This window comes from Pipistrellus hanaki (genome assembly GCF_964339955.1).
Source record: "Pipistrellus hanaki genome assembly, chromosome: X".
In the NCBI taxonomy this organism is placed as follows: domain Eukaryota; kingdom Metazoa; phylum Chordata; class Mammalia; order Chiroptera; family Vespertilionidae; genus Pipistrellus; species Pipistrellus hanaki.
The window spans coordinates 36134306-36158380 of NC_140524.1; the positions used below are offsets into that span (position 1 = coordinate 36134306).

The 24075-nt window shown below is 37.1% G+C and overlaps 1 protein-coding gene across 2 annotated transcripts in view; it reads right to left on the reverse strand.

Moving 5' to 3' along the window:
• Nucleotides 1-24075, reverse strand: part of DOCK11 (dedicator of cytokinesis 11) — a 199089-nt gene that overhangs the window by 44107 nt on the left and 130907 nt on the right. For both annotated transcript variants that reach the window (XM_084870353.1, XM_084870352.1), the window contains 8 exons: nt 23797-23906; nt 21562-21676; nt 16003-16069; nt 14495-14542; nt 12846-12988; nt 11447-11562; nt 9097-9234; nt 4615-4797 (listed from right to left, as the gene is read on the reverse strand). In XM_084870353.1, coding sequence (XP_084726479.1) covers nt 4615-4797; nt 9097-9234; nt 11447-11562; nt 12846-12988; nt 14495-14542; nt 16003-16069; nt 21562-21676; nt 23797-23906 — 920 coding nt within the window. The remainder of the gene's footprint in view (nt 1-4614; nt 4798-9096; nt 9235-11446; nt 11563-12845; nt 12989-14494; nt 14543-16002; nt 16070-21561; nt 21677-23796; nt 23907-24075) is intronic.

Consider the following 24075-nt stretch of genomic DNA (forward strand, 5'->3'; position numbering starts at 1 on the left):
CAGCTCCCTTCTTTGTTTCTTTTATTTTGTTTCGTTTTTCTTCCACCCCTACCCCCTTATTTGTTTCTGACTAGCACCTACCTAGTTAAAACAGCCCTACATGTAATGCCTTTGGTTGTGCTTTTTAATCTCTCAGGATCCCTTTGAGGAATGCCTAAATGATTCATGGTAAGGTGTTAATGGCTGGATGCTTTACCTCTGATCTTGGGAAGCAGGAGCTATGATTGCAGGCTCTAGAATCAAACTGCTGCAGATGCAAATCTTGACTTTATCAATTATTCACTGTGGGGCTTTAGAAAATCTAACCTTCCATTCCTCACTTTCTTAATTGTAATATTGTTATGAAATGTTCTGAGGATTAAAGAGATCATAATCATAATAATACTAGTTAACTCTTTTTTGAGTACTATGTGCCAAACATGGTTACAAGTATTCATACTTATTAATTCATTTACATTTGAATAGACTTGAGAGAACTAATGGTTTGACCCAGAAGAATATACCCTAATGGGTAATTTCAGGCATACTGGCACACTAATTGCAGAAATGTTTTGGGGAAAGATGGTATTCAAATGACACCTCATATAAAGATGAATTATAAAGGCCCTTACATATAACCTTGCCCCTACATAGCAGATTTTTTACAGAAAGAATGCACTTCAATCGGACTTCCACATTACTGACGACAATTTTAAAAACCTGATATGGCTGTTTCCCCATTTATAACCCATTTCCAATAAACAACTGCAATGGCACCATGGCAGTGAAAAAACCAAAGGTTTCCCATACTACAAAGAGGTCTACTAAGCTAAGAAGTCCCAATTGTTCAAAGCAATTTCATTAAATAAGCAGAAGAATATGGAGATGTTGAATAACAACTATCATTTACTGAGTGTCTATTACATGCCAATCATTGTGCCTGGCACTACAAACACTTTATTTTTATCCCTCCCGACAGCCCTGCAAGGTGAAATATATTTGGCTTCATTTTACAGATGAGGCAAATAGTTAAGACAGATTGATATCCTTGTCTAGGGTCACATAGTAAGTAACTGAGCTACAATTAAGCCAAGGTAGGTCTAATTCCAAAGTTAATTCTTTCCACTACACCTTGAAACCTCTCGTTTTACTTACTGGTGATGCTGGAATGTGAAACACACAAATTCTATTATGACCTACTATATAATCCTACCTAATAAAAGAGTAATATGGAAATTAACCATCACTCAACTCAAGCCACACCCACCAGCTATGCCTGCCAGCCAATCAGAGTGAGTATGTAAATTAACCCCAACCGAGATGGCTGCAGCCACGGAGAGTATCGATAGTTGAGAGGCTTGGGTTTCCCTGGTAACGGAAGCCACGCTTTCCAGACACCCTGGCCGACCTAGGCCTCCACTCAAGGATACAAAGTTTCAATTATAGAAGGTAAATCCCAAGAAAAATGGCGGCAGCCACGGAGCTGGAGAGAGCAGACTAGGGTTGTCCCTGGCAACAGAGGAAGCCAAGCTTTCCACCTTCCCAGGCCTCCTCTCAAGGCTACAAAGTTTCAATTATAGAAGATACATGAACCCCAACAGAAATGGCGGCAGCCACAGAGCGAGCAGGGGGCTTGGCTCCCATCCAGACTACAAAGTTTCAATTGTAGGAGGTAAATGAATCCCAGATACCAGGGCCTCGCCTTGGGTTGCCAGGGGGCGTGGCTGGCCTGCAAACTACCACAGGCCTCTCGCCTAGGCGGCCCCACACCCCAAGGGAACCCCCACCCTGATCCAGGACATCCTTCAGGACAAACCAGCTGGCCCCCACCCGTGCACCAGGCCTCTATCCTAGCTAATAAAAGAGTAATATGCAGATTGACCATCACTCCAACCACAAGATGGCTGCCCCCATGTGGTCAAAGGTCCTGCCCCCATGTGGACACAAGATGACCACCACAAGATGGACAGCAGGAGAGGGCAGTTGGGAGGCATCAGGCCTGCAAGGGAGGGCAGTTGGAGACTATCAACCCTGCAGGGGAGGGCAGTTAGGGGTGACCAGGCCAGCAGAGGAGGGAAGTTGGGGGCAAACAAGCTGGCAGGGGAGCAGTCAGACATAAATCAGGCTGGCAGGGGAGTGGTTAGAGGGTGATCAGGCTGGCAGGCAGAAGCGGTTAGGGGCAATCAGGCGAGCAGTTGGGAGCCAGCAGTCCTGGATTGTGAGAGGGATGTCCTACTGCCCGTGTAGGCCTGATCCCAGTCTAAACAAGCAGTTTAACATCCCTCAAGGGGTCCCAGATTGGAGAGGGTGCAGGGTAGGCTGAGGGACACCACCCCCCTCCTTCCCCCATGCATGAATTTCATGCACCGGGCCTCTAGTCTATTTATATAAAGAGGTAATATGCAAATTAGCCAAGATGCCATAATATTACAACTTCTCAGGAGAAGGCTGTGCACACAGGTGGGCATGAGGGGACTGCATGTGCGATGAGGCAAGCCACGGATGGCGCAGGCCCGTAGACAACAGGGCCTGCCAGCTGCTGTGGTGGCGAGCAGGCCCTATGATCAGGCCCACAGAGAACAACCCTGTTCTCTGCGGGCCTGCCACCCACGAGCACCGGCAGTCCCACCTCTTCACATGAGCTGCAGAGGAAACACCTTTTCTGACCGCTCATTGGTTAAGCTCCCTGTATGCCACTCTCAGTATTCTTGGTAACTTGGGTAATAAGAATCCAAGAAGGTGATCTAGGGTTTTTCCACCTCACTTCTGGAGGAAAAAACGAAGGTTCACTGCTGGAAGGGCTAAGAAATGTCCTAGCTGGTTTGGCTCAGTGGATAGAGCCTTGGCCTGCTCACCGCAGGTCTGGGTTCAATTCTGGTCAAGGGCATGTACCTAGGTTGCAGGCTTCTCCCTGGCCGGAGCCCAGGTCAGGGCTCATGCAGGAGGCAACCAATTGAAGTGTCCCTCTCACACTGATGTTTCTCTCTGTCTTTCACTCTCTCTTCCTAAAAATCAATGGAAACATATCTTCAGGTGAGGATAAAAAAAAAAAAAATAAAGAAATGTCATATCTTATGAAAGAGACATATTCAAAATGCCTAAAGAAAGTTGTCATTTTTTCATGATGAAGGGACTGGAATCCATGTTGATGAAAACATCTTGGCGGCTGCAGTGGCCAGCAGTGGCAGCAGCAGTGGGGTGATGGGGGTGGCACTTTCCCCTGATCACCCGGTCACCTCCCGCAGAGGGAGGCCAGACTGCTGCTTAGGCCCATAGCTGTCAGTAGGACATCCCCTGAGGGCTTCCAGATTGGAGAGGGTACTGGTCAGGCTGAGGGGACACCCCCCATGATGCACAAATTTTGTGCACCAGGCCTATAGTATTTAATAAGTGTCTTGTTTGTTATTTAAGCATCTCATTTAATCCTCACAACAACTGTATGAGGCAGGCACAAATATTTACCACTATTTTACATATAAAAAAACTGAGGCACGGACATACTAAGGAAGTAACTTTCTCAAGGTCATACAGTGTGTGACCCTAGTCCTGAAACCTGAAGTAGGGTCTAGCTCATAACACCTATGCTCTAGAATAGTGCTTTCCAATAGAAATATGAAGTGAACCATGCATGTAATTTTAAATTGTCTAGTAGTTGCATTAAAAAGTAAAAAGAGCCCGGTTGGTGTGGCTCAGTTGGTGGAGCATCATTCCATGAACCAAGAGGTCACAGGTTTGATTCCCTATCAGGGCACATGCAGCGGTTCTGGGCTCATCCCCAGTAGGGGGCTTGCAGGAGGCAGACAATCCATGTATCTCTCTCATGGATGTTTCAATCTCTCTCTCCCTCTCCCTGTCTCTCTCTCTTAAAAATCAATTAAAAAAGTAAAAAGACACAGGTGAATTTAACATAGTTTACTTAACTCAATATATCCAAAATACCATTTCAACATATTGTAAATATAAAACAATTGAGTCATTTCACTCTTTTTGGTATTTAGTCTTCAAACGCCAAATTTAGGGCACATCTCAATTCAGAGTAGTTACATTTTAAGTATTAAATGGCCACATGTGGCTAACAGCTATTGTATTGGACTGGGTAGCTCTAGATCTTGATCTAGAGCAGTGGTTCCCAACCTATTTTTGGCCATGCCCCCTCTAAGCATCTCTAAAATCCTGATGTCCCCCCCGTGACATATAATTCTTATTATTCAAAAAGGGAACTCCTACTCACAGGGAGGAAGCCTAAAGGTCATTAACTTGGTCTAAACAAGCTGCCAAAGAACATGGCATCCATGAAAAATAAAAGAACGAAAGGACAGTTAAAGTACTGAGGAAGAAATCACTAAGAAATTGTTTAAAAATATATAAAGTGATATGAAAAATTAGCAAATAAAGTTTAAAAAAATATAATAGAGAACTGAAATGTGTAAATATGTTACAATATATATTTCTATACTATATATGAGGCCCCTGTAACCATAAGAAATGCAAAAAACTCACTGTTAATAACTCATTCTTAAATTTCCCCCCTTTAAAAATCAAATTGCCCCCTTTGGGGTGGTGCCTCATACTGGGAACCACTGATCTAGAGGCTAAAGACTGAATTGAAGAATACAAGCTTTGGTTTTCACTGACCTGCAGATGTGTCCTCAGAAAGGTTTTCCTCTTGGTGTATTCAAAGTTGTTTCTCATCAGAAGATACAAAAGTGCAGATGCTTCATTCCTGGTTGAGCTAATCTTTGAGGTGCAGCACTTTAAAACCTCATAGCAAAATGCAGCACACATGTTTACCCTTCCTTTGAAAAAGGCTGAGGGAAACTAAAGAACAAGACATAAATAAGTATCTGAAAACCCAATCATCAAAATAAATCAACTATCAAATACCAACTATATTCTCACCTAAATCTATACTAAGTGCCTTGAAGATACATAATGAACTTAAGATTAGGGCTCTGCTCTAGAAAACATGAACTAGTTAAACACACAAAGGCCAGCATGTGTCAATGACAAAACAACGCAAGTCAGTACACAAGACATTACAAAAATGTGAGGTGCTAACAATAAATGGTACCGATTGAGAAGAACTCATCATGATCTGGAAAAAATGATAAGTATGCTCTTGATAATATGTGCTAAATTAATGAATGACTGAAATGATGAATGATTGATGAGTCTCCATCTGACCCTTTAAAATGGGAAGGGCAATCTACATTACTTACTCTTCTGCTTTATATTTAAACAGTTTCTTATATTATGAACTTCCAAATGCTGAGAAAATTATACTAGGAATCTATTGAGCAAGTTGACCTTTTAACAAAATGGGGGATAGATGAAGTGTAGATACACAAACATATATGTGTCCTTTACTAGTAAACAGTGTTAATTAAGATAAATTTTTGAGCCTGGCCAGTGTTGCTCAGTGGCTGAGTGTCAACCCATGAACCAAGAGGTCCCCAGTCAGGCACATGCCAGGGTTGCAGGCTCGATTGCCAGTAGGGGGTGTGCAGGAGGTGGCTAATCGGTGATTCTCATTGATGTTTCTATCTCTCTAACCCTCTCCCTCTCCCTCTCCCTCTCCCTCTCTCTCTCTCTCTCTCTCAAATCAATAAAAATAACATCAGATATATTTTGCATAGGGAAATTAGTCAACATTATCATAACAACTTTGGTGACGGATGGTTAAGAGGCTTATTGTGGTGATCACATCTAAGGAATGTGTAAATCACTATGCTATATACCTGAAAATAATATAATATAGTATGTCAACTATACTTTAAAGGATATATATTGGCATAGAGAGTACAAAAGTGGCTGTTACTTTGAGAATGCATTCAGTCTGCTTTGTGGAAGATAAAACATTCATATAACAAGCTTGTTATAATCTCTCATGCTTACATGTCTAGGCAAGCAAGGAGTAAACTGCTGCAGGGTACACAATGGATGCTTTTCAGGGAATGTGAAACTAGAGGGCCAACCTTTTCAAAATAACTTCGTGGGAATCTTGAATATAAAACCATGTTGTATAATTCAACCTTCTTTTAATCACATTAAGACCAAGTGCAATACTGTGAAGATACGAATGTTTAATAAATGTTTTCTGATTGGCTGCCTGGAAATCTCACCAACAGGTTCACCAGATGAAAACAAACCTTGCTGGACAAGATATTCTAGTATGGAAATGAAAATAAAGGAGTATGAGAGGACATAGCTGTAATGTAGTTAATTCATTATATTAAATTTTCTACTCACATTACTTCTCTGAGTGGGCAATGGCCAAAATCATCAATGGTGACTTCCTAACTGGCCCAGTCACCCCTAACTGCCTTCCCCTGCTGGCCTGGTCACCCTTAACTGCCCTCCCTTGCCAGCTTTGTCACCCCTAACTGCCCTCCCCTGCAGGCCTGGTCACCCACAGCTGCCCTCCCTTGCCGGCCATCTTGTGACCACACTGGGGTGGCCATCTTGTGTGAGGGTGTGATGGTCAATTTGCATATTACCTCTTTATTATATAGGATTGTATCTCCAGTATCTATTACAGTGGTGGGCAGATAGAAGGTATTCCATAAATATAGTATGGATGAATATATGGATGACGACTTCTCAAGTTTACTAGTAGTTAACTCAGATCTCTCTCCAGAGCAAAGATCTATATATCCAATTGTCAATCTTATCAGCTCTAACTGCATATCCTTGAGGCACCCTAAACTCAACAGACCCACAAAACAGAACTCATTATCTTTTATCCCCCAAACTGGTCTTTTCTCTACATTTTATATTAGCCATCATGACCATCTAAAGCACATGTGTCAAACACAAGGCCCGCGGGCCAAATCCAGCCCGCCAGGCCTTGCAATGTGGCCCGCACCGCGCTGTCATCACTGCACTCCGCTGTCAGTTTATGACATTGTCAGTTTATGACTGTTCAGTAAACCATTCGGCCCGCGATTTAGGCTGGATTTTAGATTTTGGCCCCTTCTCTGATTGAGTTCGACACCCCTAATCTAAAGAATCACGAAATTGATGACCAAATCCTATAAATTCTATATCCTTACCATGTCTAATATTTGCCTTTGACTCTCCATTTCCACTGCCACTGCCTTACTTTAAGTCCTTATTTTTTTTTTAATATATATTTTATTGATTTTGTACAGAGAGGAAGGGAGAGAGATACAGAGCTAGAAACATCAATGAGAGAGAGTCATCGATCAGCTGCCTCTTGCACACCCCGCACTGGGGATGTGCCCGCAACCAAGGTACATGCCCTTGACCGGAATCGAACCCGGGGCCCTTCAATCCCCAAGCCGACGCTCTATCCATTGAGCCAAACCGGTTTCGGCCAAGTCCTTATTTTTTTATATTTTAATTTTTTAAAATATATTTTATTGATTTTTTACAGAGAGAAAGAGAGGGTGTGCACGCGTTGACACAATACTGGACCATATCCCCAACACAGTGTCTAACACCAATAACAACCTATCCAGTAATTGTTAAATAAACTATTTTTTAAATCTCTTTCCCCTAGTTTCTTATAAGATGCTTATAGTGAACTCAGTTTTCCATTTATTTATTTATTCACAAATTGTATTAAAGAATAACAATTAAAAAAAAACCTTCAAATCCACCTAACCTCTATATCAATTAAATGCAATAAGTATGATGACAAAAAAGTTTTCCATGCTTAGTTATCCTATTATACAAATCAATTAATTGAATTTCTTTATCTTGTTAAAGTTACACATACCAGAGAGGAAGGCCTGAACCGGGCCTTTCCATAATTTTTAACTCCATCTTGGTTTATGATTTTTTTTTATTACATTTAAAAGCTATCAGAAGCAGACCAGAAATAAATCTTTGCTAACTGTTTCAGTCATATTTATTCCTAAAAGTCTAGCCTGAGGTTTTTTTTTAAATGAGGTAAAGCCTGAAAATTTTACAGCCCACAGATACAATTAGCATTGAAAGGGAGGGCTCATTCATTTGACCCTATACTGAGTGTCTCTCACTGCTTCCCCGCTCCCTTCCACTCTCTCTAAGAAAGTCAATGGGAAAAATATGTTCAGGTAAAAATTTTAAAAAAAGGTAATATCCTGTTAATTTAAAAATGCTTTTAACCAAGATTTTCTTATAATTACATTAACATGCTATTTTTTTGTTATTAATTCACTGTTGTTCTTTTTTGTTAATCCTCACTAGAGGATATTTTTTCCACTGACTTTTAGAGAGAGTGGAATAGGGGAAAGAGAGAGAGAGAGTGGGGGGGGGAGAGAAAGAGAGAGAAACATACATGTGAAAGAGACACATCAATTGGTTGCCTCCCATACACACCCAGACCAGGCCAGGGATAAAAATGGCAACCCAGGTACGTGCCCTTGACTGGGAATCAAACTCGCAACCCTTCAGCCTGAGGGCTGATGCTCTAACCATTGAGCACACTGGCCAGGGCAATCCACCTTTATTTTTAACAAATTTTAGTGGAATAGGCCATACATTGGGGGGAAAAAAACACTAGTAATTTTACCGACATAAATAAATATATTTACAACTATAGTCTGAGTATTTAAATCCAGGAGTCACACTGCTCGTAATCAATGTTCAGTGAATAATCAGCATGTGATCACACCACATAGCACATGGTAAGTGGTTCTGTTGTAGAATGGCGTGGCTTTCTGCAGCAGTTTTGTAGGCAGATGTTCCCACTTTCGCTAAGCCATGCCTATGCATTTGTTTACTCAAGGTGTCTGGTGAATGCATTAATTTACTAGGCCTATCCAGTATAAATTTAAAATTACAGTAATACATATAGAAAGCTTTTCTGTGAAATTAGAACTTTTCATATATACTTAATTTTAATTACACAGACATGTCTATTTAAGTAAAAACGAGTGAACTAATTTGTCAAATTTTTAACATATGCATTTAGAAAACCTACTTGATTACATAGCAGACTTTCAACTTAACAGAAACCCCCTCGCCTGAATTAGTCTGTTATATGGAGGTTTTACTGTACTGACTTAATGGGTTCAGTGTCTGAGGTTTGTAGATGTCATAACAATAATCCTTTTTTTCTTGCCATGAAGCAAGCCCACTAGCAGCTAGTTATAAAGCTTTTGTCCTTACCTTACTGATGAAAGCTCTCAATGAAGCAAATACATGTTTCAGCGATACCTCAGATTGTCCATTTTTAAGAAAAGCAAGATGAATATCAAATACTTTTTTCATTAATGGGTTGTGGCCATCATTATTTAAAAGTTGACTCTAAAAAACATGAAAATAAATATATTTTGCAGAAAGTTTATGCTACCCCTCCTTAGAGTGAAAGATATGATTTACCCAATACCTGTTTATCAATCCATGTCTGAAAATTCCAGAAAAACAAAATGTTTAAAACATCTGTGTCATCTTTCAACTTGGAAATCTCAAAATACTACATCAACTTCATCTATACTTGCTTTCATCATTTTATGCATAAGATGAAAAAAAAATATTTTTCCAATGTAACACACCAAATACAGAACTAGTATGGAAAGAGTAATTTCTATTAAAATAGCCAAATTTAAAATAAATGGATACAAGTGTATTTTTCTGAGGTAGACTAAATAATGTAAGAATTAAGGAAAATATTAATCATATTTTAAAAGTATATTATCTAACTTAAAGTAGGTTTACTATAAGATATGTTTAATCATTGGTGAAAAATTAACCCCTCTATAAGTAGAGGTCATAACAGTATCACAATTGAACAGACCATATAAATTGTTTAAATGTTCCTTGTAAAGAGACATAAATGAAACAATGAATTGTAGAGAGATATCTATTGGTTTATGAACCTTTAAAAAAACAAAAAAGCATTGGTTAACTTCTCCAGCCCTATTCTCTATCCCAGTGGTTGGCAAACTCATTAGTCAACAGAGCCAAATAACAACAATTGAAATTTCTTTTGAGAGCCAAATGTTTTAACCTTGAACTTCTTCTAATGCCACTTCGTTAAAATAGACTCACCCAGGCCGTGGTATTTTGTGGAAGAGCCACACTCAAGGGGCCAAAGAGCCACATGTGGCTCACAAGCCACACTTTGCCGACCACGGTCCTATCCCTCAAAAAACTAGCAGGTTACAACCTGGCCAAAAACAACAACAAAAATCCACAAAATAATATTCATAGTTTTGACAAATCTAATGGTAACATCAACAGCCAGAATCCATGAACGGTGTTAGATTTTTCTGGCTCTTTCCTTAGTCTATTTCCAAGAATGATATATGGTTAGGAGTATAGATCCTTTGATAATTGGCCTAGATCTGAATCTTGAGTCTGCCACTGACCAGCTATATGATATTAAACTCCCTGTGAGCCTCAGTTTGCTCATTTTTAAATGGGAATAATAATAGTATCTATGTCATAAAGCTATATGAAGACTAAAAGTGAGTTCATATTTGTATTTTTTAGTTTATTAGAGTATAATTTATATACCATAAAATTTATTTTTAAGTGTATGGTTCAATTATTTCTAGTAAATGTACATAGTTGTACAACCATCATAATCCAGTTTTAGAGCATTTCCATCAACCCAAAAACACCCCTGGTGTCCATTTGTAGTCACCCCCATTTCTCCCAGCCCCACTATAAAAAATGATTTAATATTCATAAAGCACTTAGGGTAGTACCTGAAATCTACCAAGAGGTATGTTTATTAATAAATGAGATGCAACTGAATAAGAGGAAGAAACACAATGCAAGCCTTGAGACCAGATATCCTGTTATTGGCACAATGAATTTGGTTTGCATTTTAATGAGAACTTAATATTTCATAAAGGGATACTGAAGCCTATTTCTTATTAGTATCTAATTCGGTTTTCCTTTATGAGCCTCTTGAAAAGTACAGAAGGGGGAGAAAAGAAAAAAAATTATCTATATAACTCAGGTGAAAGTAAGCACAATTTTTCACTTTTGAGTTCTCCCACTGATATTACATTACAGCTATGTATTTTTTATTCTTCAAACACATCTACTAGCCCAGTTTACTCCTTTAATAACCCTGAAAGTTCATTGCTTTTGCCTTATTCTTTTTAATGATAGCAATAATGATTTGTACTGAGGCAAACATCTGAGAAAAAAACACTAAGCGCCTGACTAGGGAAGCCAGCCAGGCTGCCTGGACATCATCTAACCTAAAAAGACACCTAATCACAACAGGCATTTGAGAAAACCAATTCAATCATGATTTGGGCTAAAAGTTACTGGATATTTTAATAAAAGTATGAAAGAGATCTATTTTTAACCAGAAAAATAAAACAATTGGGCATGGCAGGTGAGTCTTGGTGAATTCCCAAGGACACACAGTAGCCAAACTCAGACTGTCATCCAAGTTTCTTGAGTGCTCACTGAGGCTTTTATTCCTATGACTGGTTACGTTTTGTTATAATGTTTTCTTTGCAATGATGCCATCTGAATTTTAATTCTTCATTTTTACCTTGAAGCACTGGGTAAAAAACGATATGGTATCTAACACGGTTAAAGAAACTTCAGTAGCAGTATTGCCTTCTAGAAGTGCCTGATGGAAAATGTCTGCTTCAGTTGTTGTAGAACCTAAGATTAAACAAAAAGTAAATTAAAACTGTTGAACACAGAGATTAACATAATAGCTTTGAATACCCCCCCCCCCCAAAAAAAAAACAACACCTCAAAGACAAGCAAGAAGAGAGGAGGCTCTGGATACTTGCAGACCTAATGAATTTCACTGTTTGTTGCTTAATCAATTATAGTCTTGGTTAATCAAGTCTACCAATTTTTACTTAGAGTTGTGTATCAACAGCTCTGCACACAAAATTAGGTGCCCACTCCTTTGGAGACAAGATTTTAGTGATGCACTATGGCAAAGTAACTAGGAAATAATGTGGGAGGCATTTTAGGCCATACAGGCTGTAGGTTGAATTTTTTAAAATATCTTGAGTCTGTCTCCTTAGAGCACATCTGCTCAAGACATTCGTTTTTATTATTAGTCTTTATCACAGGCCACTTTTGCTGGCTTCCTTCTCTGCATCCTCCAGAGGACTGTATGGAAATGTAAGTTTTTCTCTTTTTATTAATATTTGCATTTCAGGGCGATAGCTTCCAATTATATAACCCTCTAGCTTTCCCAGATGGGCAAGATTTCTCTCCTTGCCCTACTTGCCTTATCAATACTTCAACCTTTGTGAACACTTTTGTTAAAAAGTATTTACAGTTCTTTAATCTCTTCATTCAGCACAGCATGTGTAATCCCTTAAAATCATTGAACAATAACTCTAAATAAATATTGCATACACTATTATGTTATACTATTATGCTAATATTTGCATTAAAGTTTAACAGTAGAGCCCTGACCAGTGTGACTCAGTTGGTTGGGCGTCATGCTTTGCATCGGGAGGTTGCTGGTTTGATTCACAGTGAAGGGAACATGCCTGAATTGTGGGCTCAATCCCCAGTAGGGGCCATGCAGAAAGTGGCTGATCAATGTGCACTCTCACATGGATGTTTTTGTCTCTCTCCCTTCCTCTCTCTCTAAAAATCAATAAACTACTTTTTAAAAAAGGTTTAACAGTAGTAATGAAGGATATCCAATGTAAATAAAAACAATTCAGTGAGAAAAATTGATTTAATAATGAATTAAGAAAAACAATATCATTACCTAAAATTGCTGAAAAATCCATGCATATTTTATTATAGACATATATTATGAAATGATGATATACAAATACACAGATATGCAAATAGATTTTGTCTGTGAAATAACTTTCAATCATATTGGTTATTTAAACCAGAACTTCTTTAAAGTAAAATAGTATTACATATCTGTTTCAAATGGGGACCCCACACACATTTTCACTTACTGTGATTAAGTGTAAATGAACTTTCCAGGCTACTGAGGTGCTGAAGCCGGGCCTGCATTACTCCTGATCTGTTTCGAAGAGCTGGCATGGTTTGAGATTTTCGGTCTACTCCAAAGTGTTTTGACAGCCAGGCATCCTGTATCCTAAAATAAAATTTAAAGTTAGGAATTGGAGTACTCTTAATACCATATCTCAATGTTAGATTTTTTTCTGCCTAAAATATGACTAGGTTTCCACATAAATACAATACCATGATCAATATTCTCCTATTAGTTGGCTTAAATGAGACATCACTGGAAATTGTATGAAGTTTTAATATATATTTAAAACTTCATAAAACTTCATACTATAAGAATATAATTAAGGAATTTAGAGAGTTACTTACTTCCCTCTTTCTCATCAAAAACATCAGCATAAAGTGGACAACAGTCTAATAAGATTCAGTCTTTTCTCAGGAGATGAGGAAGGGCAAGAGCAAAGTTAGTAGGAGGGCTGTTCAAAAGATATGTGGGAGGGGATTCCTGAATGTTGAAGAATGAGTGTCAATCAAATGTTTCTAAACTTGAGTTAACTTGGACCAGAAATTTTTACTCTTTAAACATGTCTATTGCAAGAATTTGTAATTTTTTTGTTTAATATTAAGGTTCTATTAAAAATTACAACTGGTTCATAGAAGAACAAAAGGAGAAAAATAGTTTGTCTAGGAAACAGAATGTTAGCTGTTAAGGCTCATGGTGGTAGTAACCATGCCAGTTTTAAATGATGGGAAAAGACAATGGAAAATATCACCTGAATTACCCATTATTGGAAAGTTCCAGAGACTCGGCAATTATAAACCCTATCCAAACAGCCTCTTCAGTTTTTGGAAGTGCAATGGAATTCTTCATTTAAAAAATGAACTCTATTTGTGTTGCCTTAATGACTACAAACTCTACCCCTATAATTTATCTCATTGAAACAAGAAAGTAATAGTTTCCTTAGAGTCCCTGAAACATGTTTAAATTATTTATTTCACTAAGATTTAAACAGCAAAAAGAAAAAATGCTCATTTATAATGTTATCCCAATCACTGTTTAGAATTTCTGTTTACCTTAGCAACTGAGGTGAGTACTGATAGGTTGTAGATAAAAATACAAACCTTACAACTGTCCTCAGTTTATGATTTCTGCCTTCTCTTGGATCTAGCCCTTCCTCACACATCCTTTAGAAAAGACAGCATCTGTTTCAGGATTGGGACAGAAACCCTGCACATAGGGCTAACCATTTTCCTTTGGAAAACTTAAATGAATCAGCTAACATTAGTTTAACTTAAAGTTTGAGTTGATATATACATAAATCATGGGTTGTCCTTTTTAAAATTTGTATTGAATTTACTGGGGTAACATTGGTTAATGAAATTTATATAAGTTAGATTTCAATTCTGATTTTTATTGTAGTTTTCTTAAATAATATTAAAATAGCTCAGCATACCATACAGGGTGGTGCAAAAGTAGGTTTACAGTTGTTAGTATGGAAAATAATACAATAATTAATAAAAATTATATGAGAATTCAAAATGAATAATGTACTTTTACATGGCATGATCAAGACTGCCCTCTGTTGGAAAAAAAAAAACAAAAAAGTGAAAATCGCCATGCTATGGGAATTACCTTGCTATGTTTCTTTTTCCCATGTATCTAAAGTGAAACAAACATACTCTAGAAAGAAAAACAGTAGCATGTTAGTAAAGTACTATCATTCTCTGCAATTTAACAAGTAATATTTGAAATGTATGTGCCACAAAGAATGATTACTTAACTCATATTGTAATGTATGTTTTGATAGAAATATACACATAACTAATTGGGGGCTTGCCATATTATATTTCTCCACATTAATTTGCTAAAATTACATTGGTATCAAAAAGGTCCATATCTTCATGTATAATTTTAACAACCCAAAAAACCTATCAATGTTAATCATCCTTCATGTTCTATAATATATCATAGAAAAAAATCTCTAGTATAGTTATAAATACCTAAAAAAAAAAGTTTCATAAGCCCTAAAAGTTGGAGTAATTGCTATGCTTTTTTATAATGACATTAAAATACTTTCTATTACTAAAAATCTCTAACACATACAGAATTAGGGAGGATAGCATACCAATCTCCTACATACCCAGCACCCACCAGCTTCAACAATAATAAATTCATAGCCATTTTTATTTAATATCTACTCTGAACAGGTTCTCTGCTCTCCCTCCATCTTCCTTACCTACCTACTTCCTATAGTTTTTGACCCAACATCATATATTTTCATTAGCAAACATATCACTATAATTAGAGTAGTTTATTTTCTTTTTAATCTTAAGTGCTGTTTTGATTGCTGCTATTTTTTGAAAATTTTTGAAATACTTTAATATTTATGAATTATCCTCTTTGTGGTTTGATAGACATGCACATATAATATATATCTCTACTATTTATTTAAGTTTGCTAGATTTCATTCTAATTTTTATTATAGTTTTCTTAAATAATATTAAAATAGCTCAGCATACCATACAGGATGGGGCAAAAGTAGGTTTACAGTTGTTAGTATGGAAAATAATACAATAATTAATAAGTAATGATATAAGAATAAACTGTTTCAAGTAATCACAACTGTAACTACTTTTACCACACCCTGTATACAACTTTCCACTTCTATCTAGAAAAGACTAGATTTTCCCAAGTGCCTTGGAATGGAGATATCTTTATATATATTAATCTATCAATCCATCATCTATCTATATATCTGTACATTTCTGAAGTGGATGAAATTACTCAGCTCTACTTTATAGTACAAATTATAAATTTCAATAAGTTAAGCTGCTCTATTAAGCCAGAATCTGCTCCAAATGATTTAGTACAGTTGATGCCACTTCTAGTTTTCCAGAACACAAAAAGACTCCTGCCAGGCCATAAAAATGGTCTATTATTGGCTACGCTTTTCTATATCACAATTATCACCATGTTTTTTCTCTATATGTGAAGAACCTGAATGTCAGCATCTATATTAACAAAATTTTCTACATTATTAGCAAATAAGATGTTGAAACCAAGAAAAATGGTTAACGTTTTATTATGTATAAAAATTAAGCTTCCCAAATAAGGGGATATACATGAAAATGTCAACTTACTCTAAAAGTATGAGAATGTTTATGAGCTCCTGAGGAGATACTTTATTCCAGTAAGTTAAGAGAGTATCTGAAAATGGAATATATAAAGCGTTAGATCTTGAAATAGAGCAAATAGCATTGTGAACCTCAAAGTACCAATAATTTAGCTTAAACAACTATCAACTCATGGCCAGTTCTGCACAATACACATACTGTATTCTTTTGAATTAATTCCAAATATGTATTTTAATCTGTAATTATTTTAATTTCAACGTTTTTATTTTATAAATCTGCTTTTGGATAGCTTATCCCAATCTTCATATCATCCCTGAAAACAAAGGAAGGAAGCAGATCTGGGTTTTTAATGAACATCCTAAAATTTTATACAAGATGGTACATTTTCCTGAATGGTGGGGTTGTCCTGTACCTTTGTGTGCTCTTCAAAGGGTTCTCTGAACCAACAAGCCTAACAAATGTAAACTTTGGAGAGAGGTAATTTTTTCTCTTCTTTGCCATTAGGTTATAAACTGTGAAGTTCTGTCAATACACACAAACGTAGTATTTCAGATAGAAAAGTCCCTGAAATTAGGTGACCTTACGTCCCGATTTTTAACAATTTGACATCCCACGGCATTTTAAAGCAGTCCAAAAGATTTAAAATATTTTTTCCAAAAGTCGGGACTTTTTAAAAATGCCGCGGGACACGGGACAAATTGTTAAAAATTGGGACTGTCCCGCCAAAAGCGGGATACCTTACCTTAAATCTATTACATGTACTTATTCTTTTTGCCTATTTCTCTTCCAACACACCTACTTATGGGTATTATTTTTAATAAAATAAAACTGCCGCCACTTAACTGTCTAACCCTTTCTCATCGTACTCAGATATGTCAGCAGATGCTCTTCTAAAAGGTAACCATCTTGTAGGTATCGCGATAGTAGGCAAAGATCGACTTGCAAACCTCGCGTGAGCCTCCGGCAGACAGCAATGCAGGGCCAGGCAATGTTGGCCATACGGTGGGGGAGGACTGTAGGGGTTTTTACTTGACTTACAATTTTTTAAAGACCAGGAGTATTGACAGTTTCTAATGATTATAAAATACTGCTCGTCAAGAATAAAAATGCTCGAATTGAGTCCAATTAGATTTGTGGTGCCTATTAAAATTAAGCTATAAGTGACTTCCGGTTACCGCAACCCCCCTGCCTTTGGATGCCTTTGAGCTGGGCTCCCAGAAGTCATCGGGTTTCCGGTTTTCAGCCTCTTCAAAACCAGTTGACTGAGGCGCCATTTTCCCTTTGTTGCGGCGCCATTTTCGGCTGTTGCACACTGGCTTTTCCTGTCGAAAAGCTGTTGGGACTTTCCACCTCTGAGCTACCCAGCCTCCACACCATATCCTGAGGCAGCGTGGATTAAGGTCTGTAAAAAGGGTGAAGGGCTTATCCCTGCTGTCGCCTGTCGGAAACTCTTAAACCATCTTCTAGTCAGCCGTGGCAGCGTCAAACCGCCGGCCAGTCTCAGCCGTTTCCAAATCCCAAATCGGTGAGACATAATGCAGGCAGGGAAATATGGTGGAGAAGACAGGAGAGATGATAGGGCCCTTTCAGATTCTGATAAATTAGACTTAAGTATGTGTGACGTGTCAAATGACGAGTTTAAAAAAGCCTGGCTAGTACTAAAAGAGCTCCATGACAGAGAGCTACACCGTTTACAGACCAAATTAACCAATTTGAGGAAAGAGAAATTGGGAAATGGAAGGTGGACAGGCTCCATAGCGAGAATTAAAGAGTTAACTGAGCAACAAAAAGTCCTCAATGGGACCATTCAGACTTTGCGAGAACAGTTGCGCTCAAAAACCTGTGACCGCTGTTCAGTTAATGAAACATACAAGAGTACACTACAGCAAGAATTTTATGATATCCAACAACGAAACCTTAAGTTTATTGCTGAGATCACCGCAGAAAGGAATAAACTAAGAGAAGAAAATAAAATGCTTTCTGAAAAACTTAAAGTGACTCGGCAAAAGCTTTGTTCTTCTGAGAGTAGTGAAGACTTCCTTCTTAGTGCTCAAAAGGCTGTGAACGTTTTTACAGTCAGGGATCCTACAGATGATAATCAGATGCTTATGCCTATGAAATTCAAAGAGCAGCCAAATACTGCACAGATTAAATCTAAAGGGAAAAGGGAAAGGCAACAGAGTCAAGAGTTAACAGTTCTACCTCAGAGTCCAGACCTCTTTGACATGGCAGAGACATCTTTTGATAAGGCAGCTTCTAATACCAGTAAGTCTACCACCGAATCCACCCAGAAGACACCTACACTATTCCCCTTGATATATACACAGAGTACTCAAAGGGACAATGAATTGCAAGTTATCTCAAACCTTCCTGAAGAGAAGCCTGGCCAGGCAAAAAAGTCAGAGCTATCTACACACAAGAATTCCACACAGAGGACCCCTACTCAGATGGACTACACCTGGGCCTTTTCCAATATGGGTACAGAACAAAACCCAGTAATTGAAGCAGTATCTGAAACTTCAGAGGAAAACATGCCTGAAAATAGACTCACAATTCAGTCTTATTCAGAGAGAAGACAAGCAATCTCTAAACACATATTTCCTCTTGACTATACTTCAAGTAGGAAAAGATCATCGATTGGTATTCCTCGTTACAACATTGGGTATTCAGAGAGACCTAGCAGTTACCAGAGATCTTGCATGACCGTGAAAAAGAATAATGAATCTACTGTAGCAACAGGGTATGGTGCTGACAAGCCTCAATGTGATGACCAGAGTTCCACTGTGGGGTCTAAGATAAAGAGAAAAGCCAAGGTGCACACTGAAAGAAGAAAGTAATTCTCCCTCATCCTGCTTTTCTTTCACAAGAGGACAAACTATTAACTAACTGATAACCCCTGACCCTGACCCCATTTCTAAGGACATAATAAACCAGGCAATAAGACTTAAAACAATTTGGAAAATGTCTTAGACTTTGAAACATTTATTTGTTGCCAGTCAATAAACTATAGCTCCCTTTACTTTCATATAAAATAATCTTTTTGATGAAATTTAGTTGCTACTGTTTATGAACTAATAAAAAAGAAAACCAAGAGAAGACCTGAAAGGAATTCTTTTTTGTTGTTGTTGAAATTAAGTTGCTACTGTTTATGAACCAGTACAAAAGAAAGCCAAGAGAAACCTGAAGTGAGTTCAACATTTAAACACATACAGAGTGACTAAAAATATTTACCGGATGAGACAACTAGACTACTTCTATTGACAAGGACCCACAAAGCTGATATTTTTCAGAATACAACGAATGTGACTTTATAGATATAGCATGACTTTACATGTATAAAAGCTAAAAAGGAGATGTGACAATGACTATGCACTACTTATTAAAAATGTGCTTTTAAAAGTCAAAAAGCAAAAGCTGAAGAAAGAACAATCTAACGAAGATCAAATGTTTAACAAGTAAGATAAACATTTACAAGATAAGAAGGACTTACGAAGTTCTCAAGAAACAAAGCAGTTATGGTTTTCCCCATGACATTAAAAAAGCAGCCAGAAGTTTGTCACTGGTATCACAGTATATGGCGCGTGTGTGTGTGTGCATGTGTGTATCAAGCACGATGCCACAGTACATGGTGTGTGTGTGTGTGTGTGTGCATGCACGAACCATGTGCATATTCCACAGTATATGGAGGGTGTGTGTGTGAGGGTGTGTGTGCATGCGTGTATCAAGCACGATGCCACAGTACATGGTGTGTATGTGTGTGTGTATGCACGAACCATGTGCATATTCCACAGAATATGGAGGGTGTGTGTGTGTGTGTGTGTGTGTGTGTGTGTGTGTGCCTGCGTGTATCAAGCACGATGCCACAGTACATGGTGTATATGTGTGCGTGCATTCACGTGTCGTGTGTATGCCACAGTATATGGAGGGTGTGTGTGAGGGTGTATGTATGCGTGAGCATGTGTATGCATCATGTGCATATGCACAAGTATTGGAGTGGAAGAAAGGAGAGCTAGTTAGCAATGCATCTCCCACCTCTTTTCTTCAATCTGCCACCCCCAACCCAATTTTACTTTCGTTGAGCTGTGATGGTGGTGAATTTTTTTTTTCCCAGGCGTGGTTTTTATTTTCATGTGTCTGTTGGGTCTTTTTTTTTTTTTTTTAAACAACTTTATTGAAAAAGTAAATTTGCCTTAAAACTCACCCATTTAACCAGTACACAGTATAACAGTTCATAGTATATTTGAAGAGTTGTAAAATCATCACCACAGTTTTAGAATATCTTCATCACCCTTTGAAAAAACCCTGTACACATTAGCAGTTACTATCTACTCTTCCCTACTTTTCACCTCGTGGGAAAACAAAAACAGTGAGTTGTAGTTGTCAACTAATCCATCATTTACTGAAACAAAAAAACCAACAGGTTGAAAATGCTCTCTATTTGTTTTACAAAACATGGAGGCCTATTACATAGCCTCAATATATTCTCTTTTTTTGTAACAGTTTTCTTTTTTAAGTGTTAACAGTATTGAAGATGCCCCCCCCATTTCCCCCACTTTGTCCCACTCCACCAAACCCCTGCCCCACCCAAAACCCTCCCCCAACTATTGTCTGTGTCCATGGGCTATGCATATATGCATATGTTTTCTTTGACTTTGATTTTAAGTTCTTTAAAGATGCTATTTATTTTATATGTTTATCTACAGTTTTATTAATATGCCTTAGAATTTATTGATTTGTATTAATATCTCTCTAGCTATCAACTTATTTTGTTTTTATTACTACTTATCCTGCATTGTTAAAAATAGATTTAAAGCAAGTTATATATATATATATGTACTGAAAATAGAATTTAAGTAAGAGATAATGACTTTGGTAATCAGAACCCAGGTGCTTTTAAGTTCTTCATTCCTGCATTATTTTTTTTGAGCAAAAATATTCAGAAAAGAAAGAAAACTGTATGAATAAATGTGGCATTTGGAAATAAGATAACCTGATTTTACTTCCAGGTCCAGAAGACATGAAGTTTATGAAAATCCTTTGGTTATATTCTACCATATAATATAGGAAGGAAATGATAATACTATTATATAATTATATAGCAAGGAGGGAAAAAAAAGTATGAAAAAGAATCTGGAAACATACAAAACCATACAATTGTACTATGTAACAATGGTATTCCTTACCCTCAAAGAATCCTTCCTATTTTTTTGTTTGCTTTTTGTTTTCCAAATCCTGGGTCAAATAAAAGTTAAAGTATTAAATATGACTTCTAGTTAATGTTATATTTTTCTGTTTACATTGGTCATTTAATGCATTATTTGATCTGTATGAAAAAAATGTTCAGCACTTCTAAAACTATTGTTCCATTTTAGAAATTAAATTTTAAAATAAAATATTTCAAGGAATCAAATGTATATGACTAAAATGAACCTATTTTAAGTTAAAATACAGGAACATTTAAAAGGTCAGTCTTTAAAAATCTGTTCCTAATAAGCATGTGCTTATTATAAAACTGAGCCTGTGAGGGTAAATGTAGAGTTCAGGTTTAATATGCTGGTAACTCACCTTCAGAAATCATTTTTACGATATACAGATAGCACATCAAGAGGCTTCTGATTTCATACTGATCCAATCGGTTATACTGGGATGATACACTGCTCCTCGTAGAACTCTGCCGGGTCTATGATATAAATACAGCAATTTTGTGAACAATATTGATACTATAGTTTCCCATATCCTTTAATTAAAAAAACATTTTTATCATTTGTCCTATTTGGGAAAATTCTAAGCATAAATGTAAATTTTAAAATATATATATTTTTTATTGATTTGTGAGAAAGAGAGAAAGGGAGAAGGAGAGAGATAGAAACATCAATGAGAGAGAAACATCCATAGCTGCATCCTTCAATCCCCTACTAGGGATCAAGCCTGCAACCCGGAATGTGCCCTGACTGGGAATCAAAGCAGCGACCTCTTGGTGCATGGGATGACACCCAAGCAACTGAGCAACACTGGCCAGGCCATAAAACCAATTTATTTCACACTTGCAAGGTAAATGGGCTGACTCTATTGCCACTGCAACTAGTAATATCACTGCAAATTACCTTGGGGTTTTCACCAAGAAATAGCCATGAATACTGTGAATGTTTTATTCCCAAAGGTGCCGTGTTTTAGTAGTAAACATTTAAAATAATTGTAGATGGCTATTCCCAGAAAAACAGCTTTTACATCAAGGAGGAACTTGCCTTAGGTACATGAAAGTATAAGAAACATTTTACACTTTTTAATTTAAATCTCTCCTTGGAGTTGATTAAAATCCAAACTGCAAATTATAGGTCAGAAAAATCTATCTTTAAAAAGGCTAATAATATTATAGATAATTAACTAAGGAGGATCCATCAATACTTGAAAACAAGAGCTTCTACAAAGAAGTGATGTTCCTATTACTACTTTTGTTGAAGTATCAGTTGTTAAGCATGACAAGATCTGACCTTTTTGAGGATTTATATGAATAAATAATCTAAAAAATTTACCCTTGCTAAAAATCAATACTTTCAATTGAGCTAAACTGTGCTGGGGATATATAAATATTTAATAAAGTAAGATTTACTAAGAAAGAACTTTCACTTGGAGTAAAACATCTAGGTTCTGAATGATTGATAGCTGTATGACCACTAGCAAATCATTTATCCTCTTCGTCCTTTATTTGTCTTACCTATGATAGTGTCTGTTGTCATATTTCTAAATGGTATGAAATAGAAACCTTTGTACATAAATTACTATTTATCCAAAGTCTCCAGGAAGTATAGTCCAGTAGTTCTCAAGAGGTGGTTCCCAACCAGCAGCATCAGCATCACTTGGGAACTTAGCAGGCCCCACCCCAAACCAACTAAATGAGAAACTCTGGGGCTGAGGCCCAGCCATCTATTTTATTAAGCACCCCAGGAGATTCTGATGCACACTAAGAGTGCTGGAATTAGAAAATCTGGTTCCGGGTCTGGCCCTGCCAGAATTGTGTGACTGTCCTAAATCACAATCTCAGTTTTCATTTGTAAACTGAAAGTTGAAATTTATTATTTTCATGGACCTTTCTGTTTTTAAAAAAGATTTTACATAGCAACGTGACAAGATTTTACTGATCTAAAATGAAGTTTCTCTAACTCAAGGCAGACATCTCTCATAAACTTTAATATTAGGTTTGAAAAATGATTTGGAAGAGTTGGAGAATATATTCTAATACTAGATGCTGAGATCCTTAATTTGGAGACCCAATTTTCTCTCCCAAATTGGTACAATTATTCTATTATAAAAGAATGAAAGGGGGAGAGATCAACCAAAGGATTTGTGTGCATGCATATAAGCATAACCAATGGATACAGACATCGCGGGATGGGGGGGGGGGGATAAGGACACACATGTAATACCTTAATCAATAAAGAAAAAAAAAAAGAAAGGCTGAATTAATCCTGCTAGGAAGTGATTTAAGTGACAAGGTACATTAGATATTTTAAACTTGAACCTTCCCTCTCTAGAACAGGTACAGTACAGTGTGCTAGGGGTTCAAGGAGGTATTCTGAATTAGAAGTCTTAAAGTGTCTTAGCACCTATAAACAGTTTAAGATACCCAAGTAGCAGCTGCCAGGATAGGAAGCAAATGCTAAAATATCCAAAAATTATGGGATTTTTTTTTTTACAAATCCAGGACAGACTACAGGAAAGTAGAAAGCTATTATTTACACAAAAAGAAAGATTGTTGTAGCCTAAGGTATCGTTAGGGTTATCTTATATTTAGGTTCTTACATTTTCGCCAGTGTTGCCCTGATCTGGAAATCCTGTTGCTCCTTCTGGGATGAGGGAACCTCTTGAGTCTTCTCTTTTAAGTCCATGTCCATTTTGAAAAGACCCATAAGCTAGAAAATAAAATCCAAGTCCTTGTTAGCAAAAGGAGGAACTGCCAAAATATAGTATAAGTTAAGCATTGGGTTAATTTAAGTAAAGATACATTTTATGGATTAGGTCTTCGTCATCTAAAATTGTGAAGTTTATATATTATATCAAAACACATAAGAAGCCAAATAA